A 12095-nucleotide genomic window follows, 5' to 3' on the forward strand; every position below is an offset into this window, starting at 1 on the left:
TTTTAAGGCTAAAATAAGGAGGGTCAAACGACACTAGATCAAATTTTATTTGATTTAGTTTTTTTAAAAAAAACTATTTAAAGAAAGCTTGGCAAAAGAAAAAAACGTAAAAAAGATAAAATTGTAAATCACTTAAAAAAAGTAAAGAAATTTATAAAGTAAAACATTTAAATAACTATTAAAATTGGAAGAAAAAAACATATAGTACCCTCTGTGTACAACAGGTTATTCTTATCCAATACAAATAAAATATATTCTCTCCCTCCCAAAATATAAAAACTATATGACCATTGTACGTATGCTAATACATATTTTTTATTAAGAATATCTTTAATTTTCTATTAGTAAAAATTATAGAAATTTGATATTTAAAAAATATACATCGAAACAAATCAAACAAAATCTTATATGATAATATTTATATACTTTTAAAAAAATACAATCAAAACAAGAAATATGAATAGTGTATTTAGTCAAAGAATGTCTTATAAAATAAGACGAAGGGAGTATTATTTTTTTATATATACCGTATTGTTTTAGCCATTGTAAGTTTTTTTAGTTAAATTCCTGTAAACTCAAAAATTATTATTATTATTATTATTATTTTATGTACTGTATATAAAAAGAGGGTCTAAGCCCAGAAAACTGTTATTTTTAGTTCCCTAATGTTGTGTGTCTTGATATTATCACATCATGTTGCTCAATAAATTTTCATAAGGTTTACCTTCATTGACAATGGTCATGGTGATATTATCAGACCTGACATTTTCACAGTTATGTAGTGTATTAGTTTTTAGTAAAGTTTATCACATTGTTTATAGACTAAAAAAATAATTAATTGATTTTTTTTTAGAAAAGTGTACCCTTTCATAATTTGAGGGTATTTATCCATCAATCAATCAATGAGAAGAAGTCACATAAGTAGTAGATGTGCATATGGTATCCACAATTAACATGCATGTAGATGTTTATACTGATTTTTAGTGGTACCTACAATTGACTTGTAACCAACTAATATAGCTTGTTTTGATCGATTGATGATGGGTAAATACTCTCACATTATGAAAGAGTATATTAAAAAAAAAAAAAACCTTTTTGATATTTGACCGATTTTTTTTGGTCAAGTGGTCGATTTTGTTCTAATCTGTTTTTTCTTTTTTACTTGTTTGACGTAAAATTTGTTCTAGGTCCAGGGTTCAAGTCCTCGTAAGGAGAAAAATTAACATAACATTGTAATATACTAAAAATTTGCTTATATATAAAAAAAAGGCAAAATTATCCAGGGGTCTTTATCTTATTTATATGTAACATTTTGGTCCTTTATCTTTTATTTTTATCATATAGATCATTTATCTTATATATTTGTAACATTTTAGTCATTTTACTCATTTTTTATTAAAAAAATACTAATATGGCTTGCCACATCATATAATTCTTTTTTTTTTTGACAAAAGATAATTCTATTTTTTAAAATCTAAATCTCTAATTTTTCAAAATATTTCCTTTCCTCTCCATTTAATATAGATCTAGGTGTGTTATGCTCTTCTAAACTCAAAAATAGGGATGGCAAAGGGCGCTCATGGGTGCGGGTTTGACACTTACCAAACCCACACCCGAAATCATCACCCAAACCCAAACCCAAAAACTGTTCGGGTGGCAAAACAACACCCACACCCACACCCATTGAGTTCGGGTTTTTTCCACCCAAACCCAAATCCACAACACATTTAAAAATAATTTGCAAATTTAAGAAATTAAATTCCAACATAGACTTTGAATTAAATTACAATTAAAATTAAGGTCTTCCAAAGAAATTCAAACATAGACTTTCAAGAAATTACAACATATACTTTCAAGAAATTAAATTACAACTAAAATTTAAGGTCTTCCAAGGAAATTGAGGGAGATTATGGGGGTAATTAGGTAATTATAAAATATTTCGGGTGGGTGTATGAGTTTCGGGTGTGGGTTTAACTGATACCAAACCCACACCCATACTATCGGGTGTCACCCGAACCCAAACCCAGTCAAATCGGGTTTCGCCCGTTGACTTGGGTTTGAGTTCGGGTGGGTCTCTCGGGTTTGAGTTTTTTTGCCATCCCTACTCAAAAATCTCCAAATTATCATTAACCTATAAATGATTTGTCAACAAATTTGGGATTTTTAACAATAAAAAATTCTGGAAATTAATTCCATAAATTTTCATATGCATCTTGTCACTTCACTATATCAAAGAACAAATCAACAATGATAAGATCAGAAAGCACAATCATCAGGAGGCCAAAACAACAATGATAAGAATCTCTCATCCTTCCACTTCCAAACTGTATCAAGAAAAAATATTATGGGGAGGGAAATAATCAGTAAAATACACAAAGACTAGGCAAAGTATTGAGGTGTATTGAGTTTTTTTATTTTTTTTATTTTTTATTTAAGGAAGAATATGAAGAAATTGATGAAGATGATGAAGATAATATCGATGCCGTTCAACAATTAATATAATTTTAAGTAAAGTGATTGAAAGTGTTTGTTTATGAAAAAGTATGAAAATATGGTGATGATGGAGAACTAATCGAAATCACAGAGAGATAAGTTTGTTGGGATTAGATTTCATTAATTCATTCATTTGTATAATAAGTTATATAGATTTTAGTCATCTACCAATATTATCACATATCGCTCGTCGCACGTTTCCGTGTCCAGATAACGCCGAGATGTCTATTATACCTATTAACCTCTGATGTCTTAGATGATCAATCAATACAATAACATTAAGATCCGATACAAAAAGTGAATATTAAACCTATATCTATGTCTAGAATTTAAGCTTTAATAAATATCATCTTAGTTATTTTAGATTCAAAGAGTATATGTCTGTAACAATTCAAATCTTAAAATAAAACATGAGATTCAAAGATCATATCAATATTGATAGATAAACTAAAACATATATAACAAGATCAAGATAAATACATACTAATAGAGTAATTTACACTCAATCTCAACAAAAGTGAGATTAGCTATTCATTTTCATGATAGCTTTATAAAAGATAAGAAGAAAAAGAGATGAACAAACATCAATGATGATTTCCAACAAAGGTTGTAGACCCACTCTCAAATCTCCTTGATTCTGGCTCCTGGGGTCTCCCTCTGCGTTTTTGAGTGGTTGAAAGTGAATTGGATATGAAAAAATGAAGTCTGATGGCCTTTTATAAGTGACAGAAAAGTGGATCTTCGCTTAGCGACGGAACTGTTCGCTTAGCGACGGAGGTTTCTTCACCCTGAAGTACTCTTTAACCGCCATAGCTTCGCTGACTCTCGCTACAGCTCGCTCAGCGGTGGCCTCTCACTATCCCTCGCTATCTCTCTCGCTACAGCTCATCCTGCCACTGACTTGACTCGCTATCCCTCGCTATCTCTCGCTCAGCGACGACACTGATTTTTCTGCATTTTCTGACAGCTTGCGTCGCTTTGTCGTCGCTTAGCCAACAACTCATACTCAAAATTTTTATCTCTTCATTTCAAATTTCATTAAATCCAAATTTTCCTACAAAAAGTGTGGGAATTAGATAGAAATAGTAAAAATAACTAATTTTCTCATTAAAACTAATATTTACAATTAGTTGAGTTTTTTATATGAAATTACTTTTAAAATAAGTCAATAAATACTTAAAATATATAAGTAAAGGAGGAGTGCTAGCAACACACTCTTTAACAAACACACTCTCTTCTATTGGTTAAAATTTATATGGGTCCCATAAAATTTATATGGGTCCACATTTTTTTATGGGACCCATGTGAATTTCAACCAATAAAAGAAAGTGTGTTGGAGTGTATTTATTAAAGAGTGTGTTGTTAGCATTATTCATAAGTAAAATTACCATTTTTTAACACTTATCAATGAGCCAGACTAAATAAATAGGTCAGTTCTACCTGACCTATTGGTTAGTGCCGGTGGACTACACATTGACGAGTCTTACCTATCCCATATGAACTTTGTGGGGGTAATGAGTTAACCCAACCTATTTTCAAATTTTTATTCACTTTTTTTTATGTAACTTTGATGTATTAATTAGTTATTCACAATTATCAATTTTATCAGATATGATCGAAGTGTAAATAATTTTTATATCAACACTAAACAGTTATTAAATAATTTCAAGTTGTTGTTATTATGTGGATATTAATAATTAGTATCATACTTTTTTTTTCCTTCTAACACATACACCATAATTAGATTCTTTTACCTCTCCATAGACTAGTACCTATTTTGTTTTTGTGGGTCCAATTTATAAAGATGTATAGTTATTGGTGAGATGTGTTATTTGTAGGGTCTATTTAGAACTTTTTAAGAGATGTTGGGTTGGAGGAATTAAGTACTTATTAGGTACTATTATTAAAAAATTATAAATAAGTGATGTGTATACGTGAGACCCAGTTAAGTACTAAAAAATGAGTATCTCCATTGTGAATGATCTAAGCTGCCTAAAAAAACAATTATGTGTAAATGGGGAGTAGGGACGAGTGATGACTAAGGGAGAACTTCACTTGTCCAATATTAAATATCTACTCTCGTATAAAAAAACGTATCTAATTTCAAAATAATGTTGTTTATTTTCTTCTAAATTAATATTGTGTACATTAATTATCTCAAATATATATTATGTTCTAGAAGAATTGACAATATGACTTTGCCTAAAAAAGGAATTTGAGTCTGATTTTTTGGAGTTGCTCATTTTAGAGATAGCTCAGCACTAGTTAAAAAACTAGAAATCTGATTTCCATCTCAAGTAATAGTTTCATAGCAGGCTCACAATGTTGTTTACACTATTGTTTATTTACTTACCCCCTCGTATAAGGAATTTAATAATATTTCTTACAGACATAATTTGTTCCTAAAGAATAAAAATGTTTGACTGTAAATGCGACCAAAAAATCAATCATCATGACTGTTACAGGCTATCCAGTGAGAGGAACAATTATTTGGTCAGTCAGCCCATTCCTTGAATTGATGTTTCTTTAGTTAGTCAGTAGCATCACTAGGAAGATCCGGACCGTGAGGAATTTTGCCAGGATAGTTGGTAGTTGAACTATTTGATCCAACCATACTGCAAATTTATATATAAATTAAATGAATTTTCTGCATAAAGTTTGAATACTGTATATGTCGTTTTATCATATGTTTTTATTCAAATAAAATGCTTACCCTTTATCCATGATAACCATCGAACGTAGTTCACAATTAGCAAAGCTGTCAAACATGAAGACCATAATTTAATCAATTTGTCTTATGAAAGTGTAACATATGTAGGGCATGCAATCAAATATTTAGTCTAAAGTAAATTGTTTTCTTCTATGTTACATATCCGTTGACTTTGAGTAAGAATTTTCCTATTTTTCGAATTCAAAGTACACTATTCTAACAGGGCAATGATAATTGTCATTTCAACAAAGCCCTTTTTTTTTTTTTAAGAGAAAAACCATTATTTAAATCAAATAATGAAGTGAAGAAGTTTTCTTTTTGTCCTTGTTTCCTAAATTTTTCAGAAGGATTGAGATAGAATTAGACATTTTGAGAGAAGCACCTTCTTATTTATTATTCCTGCATATATCTAAACATGAAATGCTGTTCATAAATAAGTTTAGTCAAAATTATAAGAGAGATGCTTACTGTGCAGACAATTCAGTCTTAATATTTGGGTGACAATCATTTCCAAAAGCACTTAGAGTATTAAACAGAAAACTGCTGTGTGTAACAACAGCTATCTCCTTCTCTTTACGTGTACACAACCTGAACCAATAAAGAGATTTTAGAAAAATATATCAGATATTTGGTTATAGCCACTCTGCTACTAGATAACATTTGCAACAAATTGTCCATAAGATATTCAAGCACCACAAATACTGGAAACAAGCTCTTTTGATCCAATTCAAAATCACAGTAAAAACATGAAATTCTAAGCTTTATTGAAGTTAAATTATTTAGTCACACTTACCATTCCAAAAACTTCAGTCCCCTAGCAGTAACTTCTTCTTTCTTCTCTCTTTCAGGTGTGTACCAAGTGTCCTCATCAGTTTCGACCTATAAAGATTTATATTAAGCAAAATACAATTCAACAAAATTTTAAATATATTCTAGCAATCATTGTATCAGAACAAACTTAATTATAGTAGCTTCTACCATAAGGTAAGAATTAAGAAAGAACCTAAAGATTACTAACCAATGAAAAATCAATTCCTGGAAACAAGTGTCGGTACTCAGTGACAGTTCTTCTCTTATCACAAGGATGGAGACCCTGCATTACAAAAGAAAGCCTTGACTAAAAGTCTATTGATTTATACGTATACCAAATGAAAATTTAGAAAATAGGAAGAGTTAAAGAATTATGTTAAGATTTTCAAATAATGCAGCCCGATGGTCATTTTATGTTTGATATATATCCTATTTACATAGGCGGCAACATCCTATAAAGCACTGATGCAGATATGGACACCGGACAAGACACTTACATTTTATGTTTGATATATGTCCTATAAAGCACTGATGCATATATGGACACCGGACAAGACACTTATCAAAATCGGTAATAATTTGAAAAAACAGAATAATTGAATGTAACAACATATGTCAGCGTATTGCCGGATGTTGACACAAGTCCGACATCGGACATGCCTTCAATCTAAAATGTCAGTGCTACATAGGGAAAGATTGTTGTAAACTAGTTAATTCAATCATCCAAACTCCAAAGACCAAAGCTACACATTACTCATGAAGTGGCACATTTTTATCATACCATTTGCTCTCGGCAAAGCTCTACTGCAACAAAAGGTGGGCAGTTAAGACTAGAAACTGCAGGATGATCACTATGTCCCACATTTTCAATCATCAAAGGAGGTTCATTAGTTCCATCAGTATGTGCTTCCCCACCAAAGACTCCAACTGCTGTTTGCATTGTCCTGCAATGCAATAGTTTGAATTTCAACTTATGATAACTCCAAATACAGAGGCATGCTTATTTTCTGACCAAATGAAACAGTAAAAAATAAAAAGATTTCTGCAAACATAGCATCAATATCATACTCCTTACGGGTTCCATCTTTCTCATCCATCTTTTTATCTGTATATACTAGTGTGTGCTTTTTTATTCATTCACACTTCGTTATTATCCTGTCCAATCTCACAATTTTTGGTTGATTCACAGTTTTATGTTTTCTTGTTGTTCTTTTCTTACAACTTTTTGTTGAATTGTTTAGGTGAAGAGCAGTGACTATAATACAATTCAGGTGTTGTAATGTTGAAAAAGAGATATTGTATTGCCAGATAAATTAACAGGGAAGATTGTTTCTGATAAAAAAATAAGAAGTGAGGTTTGTGAGACTAACAAAGTACAAACAGTGTTAAACTGGAAGGGAGATGTTTGTCACCCCAAAAATTAGGTAGTGGAGGTTTGTGCAATTTTAAAAAATAGAGGGGTGTGAGAGACATTTTAACAAATCTCAAGGGTAGTCAATATAATTTTCCCTTTTTAAAATCAATCTTTATCATCTATGTATTAAATTTGAGTTCTCACACTTTGAAGGATTTTTTGTATTTTACCCCCTCTTAAGGTGCCATGTGACCTTTTATTTATACTAATTCAATGTAATCACTTTGGCTCTCAATAGTATCTATAGCGTATGTCTACAGCTTAGGACTTTTGGGTCTGTTATGACATTAATTCTAAAGTCGGCAACGGAACATTCAGTTTTTGGCACAGTTAAGTTGCATTTCAACTGGGTGACTCCAAGAGTAAAACTCGGATTCTTTTCTTGGGAGAGAGTTATGTTACCAACTCTCTCAACACCTGGGTGGTGCCATGTGATCTTAGCTTGATAATGTAAGAGGTATCAAGGGAGATGCTCACTAGAACTAAATACAGTTCTTACTTATAAGAAGTGAGTAAAACCTTCTCCCAAGTCTCTCCTTTATTTCTTATATTCTCCTCTCTGTACAATTCCTTCTTGGTTGTCTTATTCCTTCCAGAATAGACTTTTAATGCTCTCACTTCCTTATCCCTAATAGAACCCCTTGAGGTAGTGTATCGAATCCGAGATTCTTGAAGAATGCACCAGGTAAAGATCTGCTTTTCAAAAAATTGGACCATAAACTAATGAAACCTACATTGATGCTAGCTGACTGGGCTGGAATAATCATGGACCGTATATTAACATCAGGATATTGCTCATTTGTAAAATACAATATGTGGTTGGAACATGGAAGGAACAATGTTTTATGGTAAAGTTGAATATAAAGCTGTGTCTCAAGGAGTGTGTAAACTGTAAACTACTATAACTAAAAAGAATCTTGAAGAAATGGAATTTCCTATCAACCTCTTAATGAAACCATGGCTAAAAAGTATTGGTTAAAACCCAGTACAGCATAATCAAATCAAGCATGTGGAAAATGATAGACAATTTGTACAAGATAATATTATGAATGAAGAAATTATTTGTATGCCATTTGTTACAAAGGAATATTTCAACAACTAGCAGTCATCCTCACCAAGGGATTATTTCAACCTAACTTAACTTTTTGTAAGCAAGTTGGACATGATGGATCTATATATCTACACCAACTTGAAGGATGGTGAACAAGTTTATTAGGATCAATAGTTTGAACTTATCTATTATTTTAGATAGATTAAAATCTGATTTATCAAATTCAGATATGATTTAAATTTGTTTTTTATCTCTTATCTTTCTCTTCTCTATTTCTTTCTCAATGTGTGTAGCAAATTAATTAGTACTATTTATCTAACCAACTCTGCCTATATATTCAATCCTTGTATTTCATCACACGAATAAACAAAACAATTATCATCATTTGTTCTCCTAAAATTCCATAATCCATACTTTATTCAGATACATAATTTTAATAACAAAACAGAAAAATAAGTTAAATAACAAAGTACATGATTTGACAGAAATCTAAACTGCAATAAATACCTTAACAATGGAGAAACCACAACTAGTTCAATTTTTCCAGAAAGTCCAATAGCCTTCACGTGCTTTTGCAGATTTTCAACCTGTTATACAAGCGTTTCAACATGACATTTAGCAAACATAAATATTGAGCAGGAAAAACTAGCAAGAGAGAGATACAGGTAAGTGAGGACAAGATTATCATTGACAGTTTTTCATGAGAAACCCAATTGTGAAAAACCAGGACAACATACTAATACCAATCTCTACATCAGTATCATCTTGAAATTGTGATTATTTCAAAGAGGAATTCCACATAATACAAAAACCATTCAGAAATACTTGACAATATGATATTCAAGAATTTGACCCGCATCTACCTGCTTCCAGCCAAGAGGGGTAAGGTTTGCATCAAATAGATCGTCCGATAAGTAAGCATCATGGTTCTTCTCTCCTTCCACATTATGAACTCCTTGGGCATGCCTAACCTGTATATAAAGGTCCTAAAGGACATTAGTGCTATAAAAGCTATAGCAAATTAAATGGTCTTAAGAACCATGAGTACAACTACTTCAACACACAAAGCTATTAACTTATGTAATTGAAAGAATGCCAAGTGCCTGGAATTATTGCGCGGAACATAGTCCATATGAACTGAATTTCATGATGTTACTTATCGTTTTGATCACATAGAAGTTCTTGTTATAATGTCATTCAGAAAGAAATAAGTAGTTAAACACTTGTTATATAAAATCAGAGGTGAGTAAGGCTTTGGATTTCATGTCACATGTTAAAAAAACACAATGTTTTGTATGATAAAGAAAATACAAATCTACTTCAAGGATAAATTTGTCACAAACCAGGTGAATAGTTTTGCTATGGTGCAATGGATAGAGACTTGGACCTGCTGTAGTATCCATAACGCGATTGATGAAGTTGTTACTAAACCAGTGTAATGAAAAAGAAAAAACTGCACACCATATTGTGCAACACAAGAATAGATTAGATAAATAGAAAAATAAATCACAAAAATCAAGTATAGATTCTGAAATTCAAGTATAATTCATGAGTTTTTGACCACATAAGAATATTTCATGTAATTGAAATGGTGTTAAGTGATAGATTCTCAAATTACAAACCAACACAAGCATGAAAAAGTTTGATCAATCGGGCAAGTGGTTGAACTTGAGGGGTTAATGAACTTTAGTTAAGATCAAATCAATCAGGAGAATCCAAGTTTAATCCGTGACTAAAACAATTATTTACCAGAATTTATTTATCTTCGAGACAAATTTCAAATTAATCGGGTCCCTTTCCCCTAGGAATTAGACGGTTAAAACAAAAAAGAAGTTTGAGCAACCAAAAGCAAAATTACAAAAAAATAAAATTGCAACTTGTAAAAAGCATAAATTCCCAATTAGGGTCAAGGAATAGAAGAATAGATGCCAAAAAGCAAGCTCTAAAAGTAGTCCACATTTGTTTTGTCTTAAACATAACCCTACCAATTTGTCCTGAAGCATACATAGGTTTACTAACAGCAACACAACACAGAAAAAGAACCAAAAAGGAATCAGGAGTCTTTCACAGCATATTCCGAGAATAAGATTTGAAACCTTGATGAAATAAATATCAACAATAACCTCGGATAAACAACTTAATTAAGCACTTATATCATAGGTACTTATCATATAAGTGTTTATAAATAAACTATTTATATATAATAAAAAAATACAATATAGTCAAATTGTTTTTCATATAGGCTATATCCTTGACAGTTTATAGAAATAAGATGTTGCCACAAGCTCTCCCAAACAGTCTCAAAATGCGTATATCAATAGCTAAGCTCAAATAAGTTAATTCAAAGAAACCCACATATATAAGCGCTTATGCCATAAGTTCTTAATTAAGTTGTTTATCCAAAAATCAAAAGACACCAAAGTTTTGTTTAGATAAACAACTTATTTGCATCTTATAGCACAAATGCTTGTCATGATAAGCGCTTGTGTATAACCTTGCATAAGCTATTTCTATAGCAAAATATAAAATATAGTTAAATGGTTTTTTTTTGTATATGTCATTGTTTTCATAAGCTTTGTTGGAGAACTTACTAAAAATAAGCTTATGATAATTATCATCAACAGTTTTCATAAATTCTCTCAAACAATCTCACAAAATTCATGCCAGTAGATAAACTCAAATATTATTAGTTTCTGATAATAAACGTAATAATAGTGATTAAGAGATGTGTTTGGAAAAGTATTCTAAGTATGTATTTGGTTCTGCTGTGGACATAATTGATTTTGATAGAATTGAGTTTGACAGAATTGATTTATGTTTGGATATATTCACACAAAAATGAGTTGATCAAAGAATTTGAGTGCACAAATCAATTCTAGAATCAGAAGCTACGATTTCTAGCTTCAAGTAGAATTAATTCTGGAGGCGGAATCAATTCTACTTTTGAGAAACCAAATAAGCCAGAATCAATTCTACACGTCTAAAATCAATTCTGGCTGTGCTCCAGGAAACCAAACATACACGTATAAACTTAAAAAAGCGATTCTACTATGAACATGCCATGCATAAAAGTAGCGAAAAGTGAAAAAAAGCGAAAGAACGTAAAAAGGAGATGTAGAATATTCAATTTTGCAATTCACGATTTGTATAAAACAGTGGATTAAGAAAATGATTATGAATGAATCATATAAACAGAAGCTTAAACTTAAACATGCGTATTGATTTGATCTATATAACAAAAATGAAAACGATTTTTTTAGTGAATTGCGATTGAAAAAGAAAGGCACGTACGAACCTGAAAAGAAGAAGAAGAGAAAACGAAATGAGTGAGTGATTGATTGGTTGAAGGGAAATGAATACGGCGGATAGAAACAGGGGAAGGAAATAGTGAAAATGGGAGTGGGGATAAAAGTGGAATTTCATATGGTTATCACATGTGGAAGATTATTATTGGGTGCATCATGTATTGTAATGACGGTTGGACGGTTAGTGATTGATTGAAACGGAAGAAACTTCTAAGGATCCGTGTTTGGCTTTTCCACTCTACCGTACTGAATTTATTTTTTACAGAGTTTTTCTTCTGGCACCCTCGGGTTACATGTGCGCCTTGATATTCT

At 31.3% G+C, this 12095-nt stretch overlaps 1 protein-coding gene across 3 annotated transcripts; it reads right to left on the bottom strand.

Annotated features, from left to right (window-relative positions):
• Positions 1 to 4690: 4690 nt before the first annotated feature.
• LOC123920162 (phosphoglycerate mutase-like protein 1) lies at positions 4691 to 12087 on the bottom strand. 3 transcript variants are annotated; one of them, XM_045972353.1, is made up of 10 exons: positions 11774 to 12087; positions 9822 to 9931; positions 9342 to 9449; positions 8986 to 9065; positions 6795 to 6957; positions 6222 to 6296; positions 5997 to 6082; positions 5672 to 5791; positions 5207 to 5251; positions 4691 to 5108 (listed from the first exon to the last, which is right to left on the bottom strand). In XM_045972353.1, the coding sequence occupies exons 2-10, from the start codon at positions 9879 to 9881 to the stop codon at positions 5024 to 5026; spliced, it is 822 nt and encodes a 273-aa protein (XP_045828309.1). In that variant the 5' UTR covers positions 9882 to 9931; positions 11774 to 12087; the 3' UTR covers positions 4691 to 5023. The 3 variants fall into 3 exon arrangements, with proteins under 3 accessions (XP_045828309.1, XP_045828308.1, XP_045828307.1); XM_045972352.1 differs by lacking the exon at positions 11774 to 12087 and adding an exon at positions 10101 to 11056; XM_045972351.1 differs by lacking the exon at positions 11774 to 12087 and adding an exon at positions 10228 to 11055.
• Between the last annotated feature and the right edge of the window lie 8 nt (positions 12088 to 12095).

Source organism: Trifolium pratense, linkage group LG4, assembly GCF_020283565.1.
Source record: "Trifolium pratense cultivar HEN17-A07 linkage group LG4, ARS_RC_1.1, whole genome shotgun sequence".
In the NCBI taxonomy this organism is placed as follows: Eukaryota; Viridiplantae; Streptophyta; class Magnoliopsida; order Fabales; family Fabaceae; genus Trifolium; species Trifolium pratense.